Source organism: Lithobates pipiens, unplaced genomic scaffold (assembly GCF_037356315.1).
Source record: "Lithobates pipiens isolate NorthernLeopardFrog02 unplaced genomic scaffold, aLitPip1_a1.2 Scaffold_16, whole genome shotgun sequence".
In the NCBI taxonomy this organism is placed as follows: Eukaryota; Metazoa; Chordata; class Amphibia; order Anura; family Ranidae; genus Lithobates; species Lithobates pipiens.
Genome location: NW_027507748.1, coordinates 374,229,002 through 374,248,527, shown reverse-complemented (window position 1 = coordinate 374,248,527; position 19,526 = coordinate 374,229,002). Strand labels below are relative to the sequence as shown.

The window sequence follows — 19,526 nt, the reverse complement described above, 5'->3', positions numbered from 1 at the left end:
CTTAATGGGAACAGTTTGGGAATGGCCCCTTCCTGTTCCAACGTGACTACGCACCAGTGCACAAAGCAAGGTCCATAAAGACATGGATGATCGAGTCTGGGGTGGAGGAACTTGACTGGCCTGCACAGAGTCCTAACCTCAACCCAACAGAACACCTTTGGGATGAATTAGAGTGGAGACTGCGAGCCAGGCCATCTCGTCCACATCAGTGCCCAACCTCACAAATGCCCTTCTGGAAGAATGGTCAAACATTCCCATAGACACACTCCTCAACCCTGTGGACAGCCTTCCCAGAAGAGTTTAAGCTTTTATAGTTGCAAAAGATGGGCCAACTCCTTATTGAACCCTACAGACTGAGGCTGAGATGCCAGTAAAGTTCATGTGCGTGTAAAGGCAGGTGTCCCAATACTTTTGGTAAAATTGTGTACATGCTCATACTCATGTCAGAAAATAATACAGTTCATACACTTTTACAGTTTCTAAAACAGTACAGCCTTTTGCACCAGCAAAAGCATGTAATACTCTTACTCTTTAGTAAAATCTCAACAGATATTTTCTAGCTATTTGGGCATGTAGCGTTATTACAGGAGCCAGGGGATACAGTAGTGAAGTATTATGTGGGGATTCACAAAGTCTTTGTGTCATATTGGGCCCTGTGTATTGAAACTTTGAGTTGGAAGTCTAAACACTTACACATGCAAGGGTCGCATTATTACTTTCAGTAAACAAACTACAAGTCTTACCCTTAATTTAAGGGGAGCCACATTCTTCTGAGTTCCACTCCACAGCTCTTGAACCAAATCACCATAACACTTAGCCATATGTCCTTTCATTCCTATGGGGTTTGTTCTAAGGTATAAAATATGCATAAGATTAAAGGGCAATTCCACATTCGGGGGGAAAAAACGCCCCCAGAAATGTCATTTTATGCTTATGTGATTGGCTGACTGATTTTCCCAGAAGTCTGCACTAAGATACAGGTCAGATTTTGTGCATCCTCTAACAAAATGTCATTTTTGTGAGATACCGCCAAAGTGAAATCACATCCACAAGGATGCAGACCTTGGCACTTTCCTCATTAGAATCCTGCAAGTGCAGCAGGCAACTTAGTTTAACTGCTTCCCACCCAATCACTGCACATATACGGCCCTGTAGGACAAGTGTCACAATGGGAGGATGCACCCTTACATCCTCCAGAAGCAAGCTTCACTGGCAACCCATCCGATGGACGCAGCAGATCGCCTGATCGGCATACCAGGCTACTGTGTTCTACTCTGGTACACTGTGACCAATCACAGCGATCACATGTCCAGTAGTAAACAATGGCTTTCATTCATGACATCATTGCTTACTACTGTTATCCAGTCTTGAGGTGGCTAAAATCACTCTCATTCACTTTGCACATGGACCCAAACATGTATTTCTTGAGAATATCAAAAGGTAGGAGTCTGAAACAACGTTTGGTAAAATCCTTGCAATATACATAGATAACCCACAGGGAAATGTTTCATTTTCAAAAAAAGTGGAGGTACTATTTAATGTAACTACCTCTCACATTGCTTCTAATCTTTAAAATAATTCTATTTGCTTATTTAGGGTTGCCATCGTTTGACAATCCCCAACTAATCTAGACAGCAGGCCCGAAAATCCACCTGATAAAGCTTGGAAAATATGTCAACAGAAGAGTATATGGCAGCCCTGCAAATCTGGGATACAGAGGTTTGATGTTGAAGAGCCCAAGAGACACTGGAAGCGCGCGGGGGGTAGAGCAAAATAAAGAGAGAGAAAAATGAGAAATAGGGAAGAGTGGAACACTTTCGTTAAGGGTATAGTCCATAGAAATAAGTTGTCGGATCCACCTGGCAACGATGGCATGGGAAACAAACTGCCCTCTATGAGGACTTACAGGTAGAACAAAGACTCTGTGCAAAGAGTAGCCATGGGTGCTAGGTACACCCTGATAGCACGGACCCCATTGAGACAGTTTAGGGCAATTTCCTTGGCAATATTTTGGGCAGCAGAGAGGGAAGAACAATGCTCTCACTGAGGTGGAAAAAGGAAATCACGCCAAGTAGAAAGTTTTAAGTCTGAAAACGGCCTTGTACTTTAAAATAAAAAATGGCATAGGTTTGCCCTCAAATCCATACCAGGCCCTTCAGGTCAAAAAAGTCAGAGGGGGCGGGTTACCCGTTTACGTCACCAGCTTGCCCCGTCCTCAGCTATATAACAGCTGTCATCGCAAAGAGGCTTCAGTCAGCGGGAGCCTCTCATGGAGGTGGAGGTTTTCCTTTTTTTTTTTAACGGGTTACTGCACGCTGTGATCGAAGATGAATGGACAACGCGGGACAGTTCTTTTTTCTTTAAATAAAGGACTTGTCCCAAATGGTCTACTGTCACGTTTAACATTTTTGGTGAATGTGTAGGGGTACAATGTTGGGGTTGGGATCTGGGAGTTTCCTTGTTAGAGGGGGCTTCCAGATTCTGATAAGCCCCCAGCCCGCAGAACCCACAACCACTGAGCAAGGGTTGTGGGGATGAGAGACCCCAAAGCACCCTCCGCATGTTGAGGGCATGTGGCCTGGTACGGTTCAGGAGGGACCTGAAGGGCCTGGTATGGATTTGGGGGGACCGCTAGGCCATTTAAAAAATAAATTGACACAGGGTTTCCCTTATATCCATACCAGAACTGAAGGTCCCGGTAATGGACTGGACCCATGCCTTTTTTTTCAATGATTTTTACCTATATTGCCAGGACGCAACAACACACTACAGCCGCAAGCAGTTTTAAATTACTTTTTTTCCTTTAGAAATGTCATTTTGCTGTGGTATTGTTATAAACAACGATAGTTAAAGGAATATTACATTTTTTCTGTTTTTCTTTCACTTTAACCACTTTCAGACCGGACCATTTTGCTGGTAAATGACCAGAGGTCTTTTTACACTTTGGCACTGCGCTGCTTTAACTGGTAATTGCGCGGTCATGCAATGTTGTACCCAAACAAAATTTGCGTCCTTTTCTTCCCACAAATAGAGCTTTCTTTTGATGGTATTTGATTGCCTCTGCGATTTTTATTTTTTGCGATATAAACGTAAAAAGACCGCAAATTTTGAAAAAAAATGATATTTTCTACTTTTTGTTATTAGAAAAATCCAATAAACTCAATTTTAGTCATACATTTAGGCCAAAATGTATTCAGCCACATGTCTTTGGTAAAAAAAAAGTCAATAATTGTATATTTATTGGTTTGCGCAAAAGTTGTCACATCTACAAACTAAGGTACGTTTTCTGGAATTTACGCAGCTTTTAGTTTACGACTGCCTATCTCATTTCTTGAGGTGCTAAAATGGCAGGGCAGTACAAAACCCCCCCAAATGACCCCATTTTGGAAAGTAGACCCCCTAAGGAAATTGATAAGAGGCATGTTGAGCCCATTGAATATTTTATTTTTTTGCCTCAAGCGATTGAATAATGACAAAAAAAATTTTTTTTTTTTTTTTTTACACAAAGTTGTCACTAAATGATATATTGCTCACACATGCTATGGGCGTATGTGAAATGACACCCCAAAATAAATTCTGCTGCTTCTCCTGAGTACGGGGATACCACATATGTGGGACTTTTTGGGAGCCTAGCCGCGTACGGGGCCCCGAAAACCAAGCACCGCCTTCAGGCTTTCTAAGGGCGTAAATTTTTGAGTTCACTTCTCACTACCTATTACAGTTTTGAAGGCCATAAAATGCCAAGATGGCACAAAACCCCCACAAATGACCCCATTTTAGAAAGTAGACACCCCAAGCTATTTGCTGAGAGGCATGTTGAGTTCATGGAATATTTTATATTTTGCCACAAGTTGCGGGAAAATTACAAACTTTTTTTTTTTTTTTTTTTTTCACAAAGTTGTCACTAAATGATATATTGCTCATGCATGCCATGGGCATATGTGAAATGACACCCCAAAATAAATTCTGCTGCTTCTCCTGAGTACGGGGATACCACATATGTGGGACTTTTTGGGAGCCTAGCCGCGTACGGGGCCCCGAAAACCAAGCACCGCCTTCAGGCTTTCTAAGGGCGTAAATTTTTGAGTTCACTTCTCACTACCTATTACAGTTTTGAAGGCCATAAAATGCCAAGATGGCACAAAACCCCCACAAATTACCCCATTTTAGAAAGTAGACACCCCAAGCTATTTGCTGAGAGGCATGTTGAGTCCATGGAATATTTTATATTTTGCCACAAGTTGCGGGAAAATTACAAACTTTTTTTTTTTTTTTTTTTTTTTTTTTCACAAAGTTGTCACTAAATGATATATTGCTCATGCATGCCATGGGCATATGTGAAATGACACCCCAAAATAAATTCTGCTGCTTCTCCTGAGTACGGGGATACCACATATGTGGGACTTTTTGGGAGCCTAGCCGCGTACGGGGCCCCGAAAACCAAGCACCGCCTTCAGGCTTTCTAAGGGCGTTACAGTTTTGAAGGCCATAAAATGCCAAGATGGCACAAACCCCCCCAAATGACCCCATTTTGGAAAGTAGACACCCCTAAATTTAGGGGTACACTAGTGAGACTAGGTAATAAATGGCGGGTGCCCTGAAACTATAAAAAAATAACTAACCAACCAGCGTCACCTGTAACAGTTATATGGTGATCACTGGTGAAAGGGTTAACTAGGGGGCAATCAGGGGGCTTTATGCGGTAGTATATGGGGGTCCCTGGCGCTATAAAAAGCTGCGGCGAACCTAAATACCTACCTGCCTAACTAGCGTCACCTGTGACACTAATACGGCGATCAGAAAAATGATCGCTTATTAGGCTGGGTTCACACTGGAGCGATGCGGAAACGCGGCGAATCCGCGGCGGGTTCCCGCATCGCATGCCTCCCGGCGGCAGTTCACACTGCCCTATGCGAACTGCTGGGAGTGTCAGTGAAATGTTACTGACACCCCCAGATCAGTTCGCATATCGCAGTGCGATCTGCAAACTCGGATCGCATGGTGTGAACACCCATGCGATCCGATTCTGCTGCGGGCCAAAAAAAGGGTCCCGTGCGAATTTGCGGCGGGTGCGGCGAATGGCTGAACTCGAATCGCACAGAGATCGGATGTGATTTGCACTGCAGTGCGGTGCGAATCACATTCGTTCTCATAAACCGCTGCAATTTGAACCCAGCCTTAGTGACACTAGCGACGGGGGGTGATCACGGGGTTAAACCTTTATTGGGGGGGTTAGGGGGGTACATTAGAACTAAAGGGGGCTAGCTCTAACTGCCCTAACAGTTATTACAGTCACAAATGACACCAATGCAAAAAAAAAAAAAAAAAAAAAAAATGACATTGGTGTCACTGTGACTGGGGGGCAGGGGTAATTGGGGGGGTGATCGGGGGGTAAAGGGGGGGTGTGAGTGTGCCTGGCATGTTCTACTGTGTGTGTAGAGTGTTGGTGCAACTCACCGATCCGCTCTCCTCCGTGTCGGAACGAAAAATACCGACACGGAGGAGAGAATACATCACTTCCTCTCCTGTGTTTACATTACAGGAGAGGAAGTGATGTCACTGGGGATTTCTATTCGTCGGGAGCGATCGCGAGGGGGTGGCCATGAATGAATGGCCGCCCCCTCGTCCCGGATCGCTCCCGGACGAAAACCGACCGCCGCAGGCACCGGGCGGGGGCCCGATCGGGCCCCCGACCCGCGGGAGGCAAGGGACATACATGTAAGCCCTTATGCCTGCCCGTGCCATTCTGCCGACGTACATCGGCGTGCGGCGGTCGGCAACTGGTTAAGTATTAGTAAAGTCACTGCTCCTGAAAAAACAGTTTTTAAAACTTTTTACATTTTTTTACATGTCCCCTGGGGCAGGACCCGGGCCCCCAAACACTTTTTATGGCAATAACTTGCATATAAGCTTTTAAAATTAGCACTTTTGATTTTTCATGTTCGTGTCCCATAGACTTTAACGGTGTTCGAGTGTCATAGTATTATATATAATAATTCAGTTAATACACAAATAGGATATTTGAAATTAAAGTTAAAACTACATTTCTTAAATATATTGGTTTATACTAACCTGGGACTTCTTTCTTGTAAAATGCATTTATACACTTTACGTTAAAAAAATATAATTTATGTGATATAGTTAAAAATAATGTTCTAAAAAAATTAAAGGAATTCCTTTTAGTTTTCGTTAAAGACTGAAAAAGAACATACACGCTTTTCTAATATCACAAACCATGTTCTCTGTTTTTACTTGCATGTGGCATTGTTCCAGCTGCCAGTGGCTCCAGTGGGCCCCGGCAAGTGTTGCTCTGCAGCCCAGTTAGCGTTCAAATTATTCCATACATCTCAATTCTTGATCCTTTATACCTCCGCCTCTACAGCAGTCATCACTGCCTCTACTTTAGCATCCTGCCCTAAGGCTGGATTCACACCTATGCATTGTTAGTGCTTTTTGTATTTTGCAGATTTGCACTACAGAATGTGTTCCATAGGAAACCATGGTAAATGGACTATAGTACAAATCTGCAAAATTCACTAAAAATGCATAGATGTGAATCCTGCCTTATATCCCACTACTCCGGAAACACGGCTTTCTCAATTATGCCTTGCTGTTCTCAGTCCTGCCCTGACCTAGCTTAAGTTGTATATAGTGTATATGGTTTGATCTTGCCTTTTTTCTTATTTTCTTTGCTTTTACTTGCATTTGTTAAAAATCCCAAAATTGCTTGTTATGGGATGCGCTTTTGTTGCTTGCTGTATATTACAATTTGGCATTTTCACTGTTGTTCAATTTGCAGTTTTTGCACTTATTCCTTTGCATGTATTGCCTGCTGTGGTTTTAATTCTGGCTAGACCCTGCCAACATAGGATTCTGTGTACACCCCACAAAGCCAATTTCAGACCCAGTCTGCCAAAGATGTGATCACAAACATGAAAAACTATTTTAAACAGACACTGAATGGACTGATAAAGTGAATAGATCTGCAGATTGTGATGTGTCCACACACATTTGCTTAGTATTAAACATAAGTACCTGTTTAGCTCATACAGATGTCTCCCTGAGATGAAGTATTTTGTTAGAGGCTGAGTGTTACTGACACATTGGATACTGGAGTTCATAAAGCATGTATTTCCAAGGTTGCTGAGGCCTGTTGCTCCCTTTTCGGTAGGGACTAAAACAAAAAACAAAAAAAAACAGTACCAACAGGTGATCAGCTATTATGAGCAAACTGATTAAACTGTCAAAATTACAATGTATAGTGCTTTCTGTATTTGTGGGGGGTAGTGGTATTTCTATAATAAAGAGAAGGACAGAGAAACCTTCTGTAAGGTAAATTGAAATGCATCTTAGACAGAAGCCGCTTCCCATTTAATTGTAAAGTGTGTTAAATCTCTTGAACTCAATAGATATATATAAAATGTAGCTTTAAAAATGCTGCAACAGATAGAAGGGCCAATATTATCAGTGATAACAAGATTAACACAGTTTTAGTTTGTATAAACCACTTTGGTCATATAGCAGCAATCAACTCTTAGACTTACCTTTATGTCTATCTATTTTACTGCTATTTGCAATAAATGACATTTCTTCTGGCCAGCTCATGTCTTTGTTGCGAACTGAAAAAAAAAAAACACAATGCTAACAGTGAATAAGTAGAATTTTTACATTTACAATAGCAAAAAAGTTTCCCGCTCCTTCAAAAAAGGTGTGCCTTCGTCAGTCCAAATATGGCAGTACCCTACCATATCTGTATGTCATAACTCGAAGTGGGATTGCGAACTAAGTGGATTTGAATAAGTGGAGTAAAAACCACAAGAGTGTTAGACACCTGTGTTAAGGGCCAAAAATGATTTCCTGCAGGAGACCTCAGCAAGATTTTCTGTGAAAAGCAACAGGCGGAAAGCCCTATTCAATGAAATCAGAGGCTGACAGCGCCCACAGCTGTTCCCATGTAACCAATCATGCACATCTACAGTGGCAAGAAAAAGTAAGTGAACCTGACAATGACCTGATCCTGCTCTAAGTCACAGTGTGCTTAGGCTGATAACATAAATCTATTTTAATGTCATGTTTTTATTGAGCACATCCGTTAAACATTTGGAGTGATCAAGGGGAAAAAGTACGTGAACCCTTGGCATTGATAACTGGTTGAAATTCTTTTCGCAGCAATAATCTTATAAGAGCACTTTTGGTAGCTCTGGATCAGACCTTCACAATGTTCAGGAGGAATTTGTGACCATTACTCTTTACAAATCTGCTACAGCTTAGACACATTTGTAGGATGTCTGGTGTGAACATCTCTCGAGGTCATTCCATGGTATCTCATAGACCCCTTTCACACTGGAGGTGTTTTTCAGGCACTACAGCACTAAAAATAGCACCTGCATAGCGCCTGAAAAAAGCCTCAGCTGCAAACCCAGTGTGAAAGCACTCGCTTGCAGGCCGTCACAAAAAAGTCCTGCCAGCAGCTTCTTTGCAGCAGCGTAGGAGCGGTGAATACACCGCTCTTGCCCATTGAAATCAATGGGCAGTGCCACCGAACCGCCGGCAAAGAGCCGCTACAGCAGCATTTTGCAGGCTGATTTAACCCTTTTTCGGCAGCTGGATGGAATTAAATACACCCCGCTAGCGGCCAAATAGTGTCGGTAAAGCCACTTTACCGCTGACTCCCAGGTCCCGGCAGTGTGAAAGGGGTCTTAGGGCTAAGGTCTGATCTCTGATGGGGCCACCTCAATAGGCACCGTTTTCTTTCTGAAGCCAGTTTGTGGTGGATTTACTTCAATGCTGAGGGTCATTTGTCCTGCTGCATCACCCAACTTTTATTATTGTAAGCTTCAGCGGGGGGAAAGTCACCCTGACATTATCCTATAGGATATTTTGGTAAACTTAGGAATTAATTTTCCCCTCAATGATGGCAAGTGATTCAGGACCGGAGGGAGGGAAACAAGCCCAAATCATGATGTTGCCTCCACCATACTTCACTGTTGGTTGGATGTTTTAATGTTGATAATTTTTGCCCTTTTTGCTTCATGCATAGTGCTGAGTATTCGTCCTGAAAAATTCAACTTTTGTTTCATCAGTCCTCAAAACTTCAGGCACAGCAATGTTTATATTTTTTTGCAGCAGCTTCCTCTGTGATATTTTGCCATGCTACGGTACTAAACTGTCTCCATTTATAGACAATTTGTCTGTCGACTGATGGATGCCTAATCACTTTCAGACTGCGGGGTATTCTTTTACCAGCCTTATGCAGGTCAACTACTCTTGATCATGTCTTTAGAGAGCTTGACCAGCAATCTTAAAATTTTTAAATGTATTTAATCAAAGTAGCTTCATACCACACCTTCAAATTAATTTCTTTAGTTGGATTTCAGGCATGCAAACTACTGACTCCAATTAGCTTTTGTTGAAGTAATTAGTCTATGGGCTTACATACTTTTTCCTGTAGCGCTGTGAATGTTTAATATGTGTGTTTAATAAAGACACAATACATTTATATTATTTGTGGGTTATCAACTTAAGGACATTGTGTTTTTCCATTGTTGTTCACATACTTTTCTTGCCACTGCTTGTAGGGAGGCAAGACCAGGATCAGAAACTAAAACCCCTTTCTCACTGGGGCGGCGGGTTAGTGGTAAAGAGATGCTTGTTTTAGCGGTGCTTTTCGCCCGCTAGTGGGGCAATTTTAACCCCCGCCAGTGGTCGAAGGGGTTAAAAGTGCCCGTGTTGCGGCACTTCTGAAGCACTTTTCAGGTTCCAATGGGCAGGGGCAGTGTAGGAGCGCTGTAGGCCCAAAGATGCTGCTTGCAGGACTTTTTTTCCTGTCCTGTAAGTGCACCGTTCCAGTGTGAAAGCACTCAGGCTTTCATATTGGGAAGGCATTAGAGGCAGTTTTCAGGCACTTTACAGGTGCCATTTTTAGTGCTAAAATGCCTGAAAACCACCTCAGTGTGAAAAAGGTCTAATAGAGGACAGCATGGAAGAAATGGGAGGAGGGCTATGGCAGGTTATAAGGAGATTCCCATGTTACAAACATTGGCAATCACAGTACCATTTATACTACAAAAAAAAGACATGGTAAATACAAGTGCCAAATGCAACAATGAACTTAAAAGTGTGTGTTCACTAATGTCAGAAGTTTGTGAATAAAAGTAGGAGAGTTGGTAGCTTTGGTGTATGAAGAAGATACAATGACTTAATTGGTATTGCTGAATCTTGGCTTCATTCTTAACATAATTAGGGTATTAATATTCCTAGCTATTCTATTTCAGAGAGATAGGGTAAAATTAAAAAAGTTGTGGCGTTTCTATGTAAGAAGTGATCTAAAATGAGTTTGAAAGAGGATTTTGTTGATAGGGTAATGGTGCTGAGGAATTATGGGTAAAGTTGCATATAGGTGTGCATAGGGGCAGATGCTAAATGGTCTAAGGTTATTCGTGGTTTGCCCCTAGGATCAGTGTTGGAATCTTTATTTTTTAATCTATTTATAAATCATCTAGAGTTCAGGATTAAGGCATGTTTTACACAGGCTTCAGCTTGTTTAAGAGCAGTGTGAACCACAAGCTTTGACAAAGTATTTGTAGAGCTTTCAGCAAGCTTTGTTGAAACTTTTAAAGTACCATTCAACTCCAGTTTGTAAATGTTGAACACAGATCCTAAGGCGAGTGTTGATTGCCACTTTAAGCAAGCTGCTGGCAAGCTTCAGCAGGCTTTCAACAAGCTTGAAAAAGTTCTGAAGCCTGCTAGCAGCCTGTTTAAAGTTCTCATTCTTCTTATTCTTTGAATGTGCCAGGTAAAATGTTCCATGTGCTTAGCATGTTTTGTCAACGTTTTCCATGTTTTTATCATGTCTCTGCAAGAGACCAAAGGTTCCACTGGAATATTCCAGGAAGTGCTCTATGAGTTTCACATATGCTTGGCAGAGTGTTTCTTGTGTTTACTATGACTAGGAGTCAGAAAGGCGGGCTGTTGATGTCACAACCTCTGAATCAGCCAATCAATCAGAGGAATTTTTGTATTTATTGCTAGAATAGACCACTTTCTATGAATGGCTGAGCGCCGATCAGATAGACTCAACTGTGTTTTGGGTATTAGACAGGAAGTCTTGACTGCAACCTGGAACACAGTGAGGTATGCTGTATGTAGCCTCAGCTACATACAGTTTATACCTCACATCCAGAGGCCTTACATGTTAGTAAGGGACAATTTGGCCAAGCAAACTATGTAAAGTATACCAAAAGCTGAAGTTCAGCTTTAAATGAGCACATATACGAGTGTTGCAGGACTGCAAAGCTCCCAAGTTCAGCAATCACTCTTTTGAGCTTAACCTTTAACTGTGTGAATAACTTCAGTTAGTGGAAGCCATAATTTTGGATTTTAACTTCTCAAGGAAAGTCATTGACTTTCAAAAGTATCAATATCAGAGATACAGAAGGATTACCTACATTAGTTAAAGGGAACTTGTCCAGAGAGAAATATGGGTGCTGCCATTGTGAACTTGTCTTTGAAAGTGCATGCTCTGGACCAACCATCTTGTTTTAGGTCCCATTACTTACAGAGTCACAAAAAGTAATGTCCCAAAACTTGGTAAAAGCGGAAAGATAAGGATGACAAATCAGGAGCATGCAATTAAAATAAAAAAAGAAGCCAACAATTGTTGATCTTTTATTTCTGTTCCAACTTTTTTTTTGGCACAAGAGTTTATAAAAACACTAAATTAGAAGTTGCCTTAAATGTGTTAGGAACCAGGGGTAGTGTAAAGCGTATTGGCAGAGCGCGGATACAGTTTGCGCGCAAGGGCTTTACACAAAACACCAAGCATAACCGGATACGGCTGCATTTTCCAATTCATATTAATGGGTGGCTGTACACAGTAGCTGCGGGTCCTGGGAGAGTGTTTATGCAGGCTCTGCACGGTCTTGTAAATGAAGCCTTACTCAACAGTATCAAATAATAATTTAACACAAACACAATTGAAGGTAGCCATAGTATTGAAGCTCCTACTATATGTATGTGTTCATAAATCTAGCTGCGATTACAATTTACAAAATGTACCTTCTATTACCAAGTGCTGCTCATCCTGAATTTTAAGATATTCTAGTCTATGGTCTTCATCGTCCAAGAGAGTGAGATAGTTCTAATGAAAAGAAATAAAGTAACTGAGTGGATATTCCATATACCAGTACATATATACGCAAAAGTTAGAACAAAGTCTAAAATCGACATCCTTACATTGCACAAAAGACTTTTGAGCAAACAAAGCACACATTTTGTTAGATGCACAATTCTACATAAACGTGTTGCCCAATACCAGGGATAAAGTAGATGCATGTTGGGTTTTGGGGGAGGAAGGGTTGTACCACTCCACATTGCTAAAAGAAGATTCAGGAAAGAATAGCAACATTTTGGTAACATCTCAGCAACGTTCCGGACACATACACTATATTACCAAATGTATTGGGATGCCTGAATTTTTATGCACATGAACTTCAACAAGGTCAACCATTCCCATAGACACACTAAACCTTGTGGAAAGCCATCCCAGAAGACTTGAAACAGTTATAGCTGCACAGGGTGGGCCAACTCAATATCGAACTCTACGGACCAAGACTGGGATACCATTAAAGTTCATGTGGGTCTTAAGGCAGGCGTCCCAATTCTTTTGGTAATATACTGTAAGTATGCAAGTAAAAGGAGCAGTGGCAGCATGAAATAATATTGTTGGTGCAAGTCTCAAGTGCAACCTCCTCCTAATTTGACCCTTGGTAATGTGAGCCACAGTCTAAAGATTCTATCGCAACAATATCCAAATTTACTACCCACAATACTTTTTGGAAATATTCTTTTGTTAGCTATATAGCGTTAAAACATTTCTGAAGTCACATCTTTTTTGAGTTTTGGATAGCGTAGGAATGGATTTAACCCCGGTCAGCATTTCCTGGGAGTGAGGGGGAAACATTTTCTCTTAGACAGGACAGGTTTCCTCATTGCAATATTTATCCTCACCTCTTGTGTCCATCACAACTATAACATTTTGGATTTTCGATTACCCTGTTTAAGTTAAAATGGTTACTCAGACAAATAAAGAGGGCGAATATCTTCAGCTTGGACACACAAACAGCATTAAAATGTGAAATTGGGAATCTGCGCAACAGAAAATCTCAGTCAGTGAATCCAATCAAAACTGTATAAAACATAAAAAAAAAAAAAGAGACCATATAAAAAACACTTGAAGTTCTTAATGTCACCACAATGTGTAAACACTTAAACACTGACAGGAGAGTGCCCAAACACCGTAATATAGACCTGCTTACCAGATAGCAAGCATAAAGGACAGGTGGTCTAACCCAGCCATTGCCTTTAGCTTTGCAAAAGTCGACACCGATAACGGTAGACCGGATTCGTGCAGATCGATCCCTCTCTCCAACTATGGTGTGCGTCTTAGCGCAGATAGATGCCCCAAAAAAAAAAAAAAGACTAGCCATAGTGTAATACTGCCTAAATCTTATTTATTAAAAACAAGGTAATGCACTTACATTTAGGAAGAAAAATGTATGCGCACAAACACACAGAGCTCGTCCTCCTAGTACAATCGCGTGGTGATGTCACTACGTGCCTTCCTCCAGACGCATTTAATCATTAGTAGACGTTGTCAATGGGGAACAAGCAATGTAGTGACTCACCACCTTAAATACAGAGCCAAGTCTCGTTCTGAGTCACGAATACACGGACCGAGAAGCGCCATGACGAAAACGCGTCTGAAGGAAGGCAAGTAGTGACGTTACCATGCGATTGTGCCGGCCGGCATTTCTTTTATACGCTAGCATTTTTCTTCCTAAATGTAAGTGCATTACCTCGTTTTTAATATATAAGATTTAGGCTATATTACACCATGGCTAGTCTTTTTTTCTTTTGGGGCATCCATCTGAGCTAACACAGACACTATAGTTGGAGAGAGGGAGCAATCTGCACAATCCGGTCTAAGGTTATCAGTGTTGACAACTGCAAAGCTAAAGGCCATGGCTGGGTAATAGCCCCCTTTCCTTTATGCTTGCTATCTGGTAAGCAGGTCTATATTACGGTGGTTGGGCACTATCCTGTCTGTTTACATACTGTGGTGACATCAAGAACTTCAAGTGTTTTTATATGGACTCTTTATGTTTTATACAGTTTTGATTGGATTCACCAATTGAGACTTTCTGTAGCGCAGATTCTCCATTTCTAGTTATTTCTTGTGTGTATACCACTGTATGCTGCTTGTTCAGCTAGATTTATGCTCCGTACATAATTGAGCACCATATTTAGCGTGGTACCCCTCTTTTGCCTTTTAGCATTAAAGCTTCACAGTTCTATCCATTCTCCCTATCCAAACTAAGGGTCCTTTCACACTGGCTTTCCGTGTACGGACTGCGCTTTGCTCAGCAGGTATCGATCTTTTGATCCTCACTGAGCAGGCAGAGGTGGACCCGTCAAACCCCTGCTCTCCTTTGCCTGTCCGTTTTAATGCGATCTGATTCTCCAGACGGATGGAAAATAGGGTTTCCATCTGTCTGGATTTGGCAGATGTCAGTGGACATGTCACCGCTTACATCTGCCGCTCCATATGGCTGAATGGAGCATCCGATCAGGTACGCTTGAAAAACTGATAGGCGGACCTGACCAAAAAGCCTGTGTGAAAGAGGCCTAAAAGAAAAAACATTTTGATTTAGATACATTTTAACAAAGTAGAATACAATCAATCACTGGATTACCTCACTATTATACAACCACAATCGCATATCCTCTTCTTTGATGCGCAGTCGTTGGGAAAGATACTCATGGATTTCTTTTATGGTCTGCATTCTGCTAAAGCAGCCAGTATATGCCAGGACTCTTTTCAGAGGAGCATTTGGAGATGGCACATTTCCTGTTGTTATAGAGAAGAAACATGACATGCATACTCATTCTTATTATTACAATGTTAAGATTTGTTGGCGCATCACATATCTAAAATTACAGTGTTCGTAGCATTCTTCTTTTAATTGCATACAGGTTCAAGATTCTGCAGGACAGTCTCATTTTTCACATAACAAAAAGGGTAATTTTAGGAAGACATTTTGAGTAGCTGGCATGGCACTATAAGCAAAGGGACACACATTATGTGTCGGTTATCACATACTTTTATGAAAAAGTATCCCGTTCCCTTTTTCAATATTGTGTGCAATACCAGGTGACCATGCCAGTCCTCCCACGTTCTTGTTTCAAATTGACCACAACAGGCAATGAAACACATCAGTCCCAGCATGGTCAATTTTCTACTTTGAATTCTACTTTGGGAGCACAGCTTGTCTGTACCCCAATGGCTAGACTTGTGTACTGTGGTTTATCCGCTCCTGCTGACACTTCCTGCTTGCAGTCAGCACCTCCAGCTCTAAAGGCCCCTCATGCAGCTGAGAACAGGGGTTATAGGGTCACATGAAAAATAACAAAAGGAATACATTATACATTATATATATATATTTTTTTTTTTATTATTTATATATTACATTTTTTTATGTATATACACACAAATGTTTTGCCTTGCATTTATATTTAAAACGGAATAGCTGGTTTTAAAAGTCAAGGGTTCACATATAATTTAATGAACTACAAGACAAGGATTTTTCTTAAATTTTTCATTAACCATCCAGTCCCCAGGCCTTTTTACATTTAGGTGATGGCTCAGTTACGCATCTTATATTTTTAAGATTTTGGAGTCTACCCTCACATTATACAACTTTCTTTTTCTTTTGCAGGGCAGGACAGATCGAGCTATTAGCAAGTTTTGAATACATATTTTTTCTCATTTCCTTGAGAAAATATGCCCCTGAAGAGGTAACAATTGACAAAACATGTTGGGCAGAGTCAGGGAGTCTGAGGGAGAGGTGGCTGTTTACAGAGTAGAGTGATCTTTGCTCTTAGCTCTGGGAGCAGCTTATCTTCATTGCAGCACTGCCGACATGCTGTACTACACTAAGGGTCGGGCTTTTTTAAGTTCCCTCAACAGTTTAGACCTCTTTTCGGGTACATTTAGACCATTCACATTATGGGAGAGGATGGTAGGTGTTTTCCCTAGGAAAGCGTAAGCCATGGTGTAAGCGGGACTTCGAGAGGGGAGTGTTTGGAGATACGGAATATTTTAACAGTGTGCTCTGGACCTGCTGCGATCGTGGGGCGTAGGCGGGCAGGGATAGTATAGGAGCAAGGAAGCGACTGTGTGGTTAGGGAGTAAAGGTGGGTAGGGGGAGGGGGGACGTGTAGGGTGATTTGAAGGGGTAGATTAATCTGACACCCCTGGGGGATGAGTCAGCCTAGTGTCTGACTCGTTCTAAAGTATGGTGGTACTTGACATGCTGTACTAAGTAATTCTGGTTGCAACACTATGCAAGTGCATTTTCTATTATTATTATTTAATAAACAAGAAAGAAAACTATGGTATGTTTTTATTTTCTTTAAGAGCAATATTGAGGGATCTAATTAATCATGCTTGAGCCAGAGAGTATTTTTTGGTATGGTAGTTGAATTATGCTGAAGACCTCCACTGCCTGGAGTAATTGTGTTGCCATCTGGCTACAAGTGTTATCATTTCACCTTGTCAAATGTTAAGGTGAGCAGACATTTTGGGGTTCAGTGGTGGTCATTCTTTTTGGGAGAACAGACTTTTCTTTGCATGTATTGAAAGCACTGTAGTTGAATTGATGGATTATCACATATGGACATTTTTCACAAACATAAGCTTTTTTTTTTTTTTGTGGCAATATACCCATATTATTTTGTGGCTATTTAAAGTCATACCCTTATTGTGGGAAATAGACACAGTTCATTATGTATTTATACACCTACTTTCATATAATGTGATATAAGCATGGTACAATTTATTTATTGTTTCTTGGAAGTGTTTATCACTTTGGAGCTTGCAGCTGCAAGTCGGGGAAGATGATGCACAAAATGTATTGAATATTGAATCAGAGGAAAGCAGTCTTTGCAAAATAACTGTTAGAGTAGAGATCTATCCTTTGATAGTACCCAAGGCCAAGTCCAGACATGACTGGAGAAAGGTCAGTCCTACAGACTATTGCCTGTGATGAAATGTTCTTGCTTTGCACAATGTGAAGTACGCCTTCTAGGAGCAATGGTAGACTTTGTGAGAGGTCAATATCCTAGCTTTAAGGAGCATACCAATAACCAATTTGGATAGACACCCCCTCCCCCCCTATTAGTTTAGGATCTGGGATTCAACTGCCATGCCATCAAAGCCAGCAACTGTGAAGCAGGGTGTTAAATTTGATTATTGAGACTGGGAGAGCTCACAAGGCGTCTTCCAGGAGTCTAAAGAGGTCTCCGTACCACTTCTGCCTGAGCCAATTTGGTGCAATGAAAATCAACAGCATTGCCCTCCATTCACAGCAGAGTGCTTCGGGGGGAAAAAAAAAAAAAAAAAAAAAGCAAAGATTAGGGTGAACCAATTCCACATTGTCATTAGAGCACGCATCGCTATGGCTAGATGATCCTTGTCTGGAAACAAACTTGCTCAGTTTGTTGTTGAATCTGGAAGCCAGGATGTAAACATCTGGCAATTACCACCTATGACAGAGGTTCTGTAAATCACTGTGTGATGCTACTGACTGCCATCTTTCCAGACCTGAAATTTGCATGGTAGACAGGGTTGGAACCTGAAGTTTTACCCAAGAATCTGGCCAACTTTGCTTTGAGACTTCTAGTTTCTCCCTGATTGTTGATGTATGCCACTACTGTAGCACTGTCTGACTGAATCCAGATCAGGTGACCTTGCAGTTGAGAGGTCCACGGCTGAAGGAGCAACCAAATTGCTTAGAGTTCCTCAGGTGATCATGTCACCTGTTCTGCAAAACAGCATGCAAAAGCATTGAGATGAACTGCAGAGTCCAAAAGGGGAGCAGCCTCCTAATGACAGCATTAAGAGGCTGCATGGAAGGGCCAGTATGGGAAAATAGGAATTAGTGCAGGGGTAGGGAACCTCGGCTCTCCAGCTGTTTTGAAACTACAAATCCCATCATGCCTCTGCCTCTAGGAGTCATGCCTGTGATTGTTAGGGTCTTGCAATGACTCATGGGATTTGTAGTTTCAAAACATCTGAAGAGCCGAGGTTCCCTGCCCCTGAACTAGTGTTTCCAGTCTCTTGTCAACTGGATCCTTAAACAATGGAAGGTGTTTACCAGGAACAGTCAGCGTTTTGTTAAGGCAAGAAGTGTTAGGATCTATAATAGGAACAGCCTACTCAATATAAATGCCTCTTCAATGGGTTATTGTGCAGCAAAATAATTGGGAGGAGAAAAAAGCTGGCCAGAAGTAGATCATTTACCATACAAAATAGGATGCAGCAACAAGTGTACTGGAAAGGCTAGGGACAGATTGGAGACTTTTAAGTCAGCCCAAACTGATACGGTTAGGGAATTTACAGGTAGGTTTCATAGTTTCATAGTTGCTCAATATCTAGACATGTATGTACTCTGGTAATAAGAACCACAACAAAAGACTGATAGAAAGAGTATACATTTGTGGAATAGAATTTCATTCAAGTAATAAGAGTGACATAGGGGCATCATCCTGGTAACGTATTTGAACAGAATGAAATTTATCTACTTTTCTGTGCTTTTCAAACCAAAAGACTGAACCTCCTCAGGCACAAAATCATCTAAAAAAAGAATAGACTATACTCCTCATCATCCTCAGCGGAGTACACAAAAGCAGCTGCAGGCAAATCAGAAAGAGGCTCTAGAGGAGAAAGCATAGAAGTATGCCTACAGCCTCTATGTTATTAGCTACCATGGCAGAGATGTTAAAAAAACTGATAAAGCCACAGAAATGACTTCCCTGGATAAGGTAGAGAAGTGAGCTAAACCAGATGGAGCCAGAGAAGAGGAGCATACAGTCTCAAATGGGACAAAAGGTCAGGGCTGCACATGTCAAGTCAAGTCCTTAAGGAGGAACACTGCAAGCCACTCCAAAGAAGTAGTGGATCAAAAGCTGTAAAGGTATGCAGGACTGCTTCCTTCATGCCTTTGATCAGACTTGCTGCAAGTATGTAGAATGGTGAAGCTCCAAATAATTCCCACAAAGTTCAAAATAAAGTGCTCACAAATCATTTGTAGAACCAAGGGATATTATATTGGTGGCTGTGACCATATCACTGTTAGGCAGCCGCAATAAACCATGCAAGAAACCATGCTGTGGCAGGGATCTCTTCTCACAGTGATAAGATGGGAAAGCAGTGTAAGTTGTGTGTAACTGGCTTAGCACAAACATATAATGATGCAGCACATAACCACCAGGGCACAGGCCAGTGTGGTGCAGTAAGATTACCCATGGTGTGTGCTAGACATTCAATGGTGATGAAGCATGGTTCCCCTCCGCCCCCAGTATCTTGAACACATTTAAATGCATTGCAGCACAAAAGCTCCACAGTATTAACCCCACAGGAGAATTACCAGGATACTAGATATTAAAAATCAGTTTATAAACTTACA

At 41.5% G+C, this 19,526-nt stretch overlaps 1 protein-coding gene across 2 annotated transcripts in view; it reads right to left on the bottom strand.

Moving 5' to 3' along the window:
• USP32 (ubiquitin specific peptidase 32) overlaps nt 1-19,526 on the bottom strand; it is a 306,890-nt gene that overhangs the window by 59,336 nt on the left and 228,028 nt on the right. For both annotated transcript variants that reach the window (XM_077482139.1, XM_077482141.1), the window contains exons 17-21: nt 14,754-14,908; nt 12,058-12,139; nt 7,545-7,619; nt 7,036-7,174; nt 744-849 (exon numbers count right to left, since the gene is read on the bottom strand). In XM_077482139.1, the coding sequence (XP_077338265.1) occupies nt 744-849; nt 7,036-7,174; nt 7,545-7,619; nt 12,058-12,139; nt 14,754-14,908 (557 nt within the window). The remainder of the gene's footprint in view (nt 1-743; nt 850-7,035; nt 7,175-7,544; nt 7,620-12,057; nt 12,140-14,753; nt 14,909-19,526) is intronic.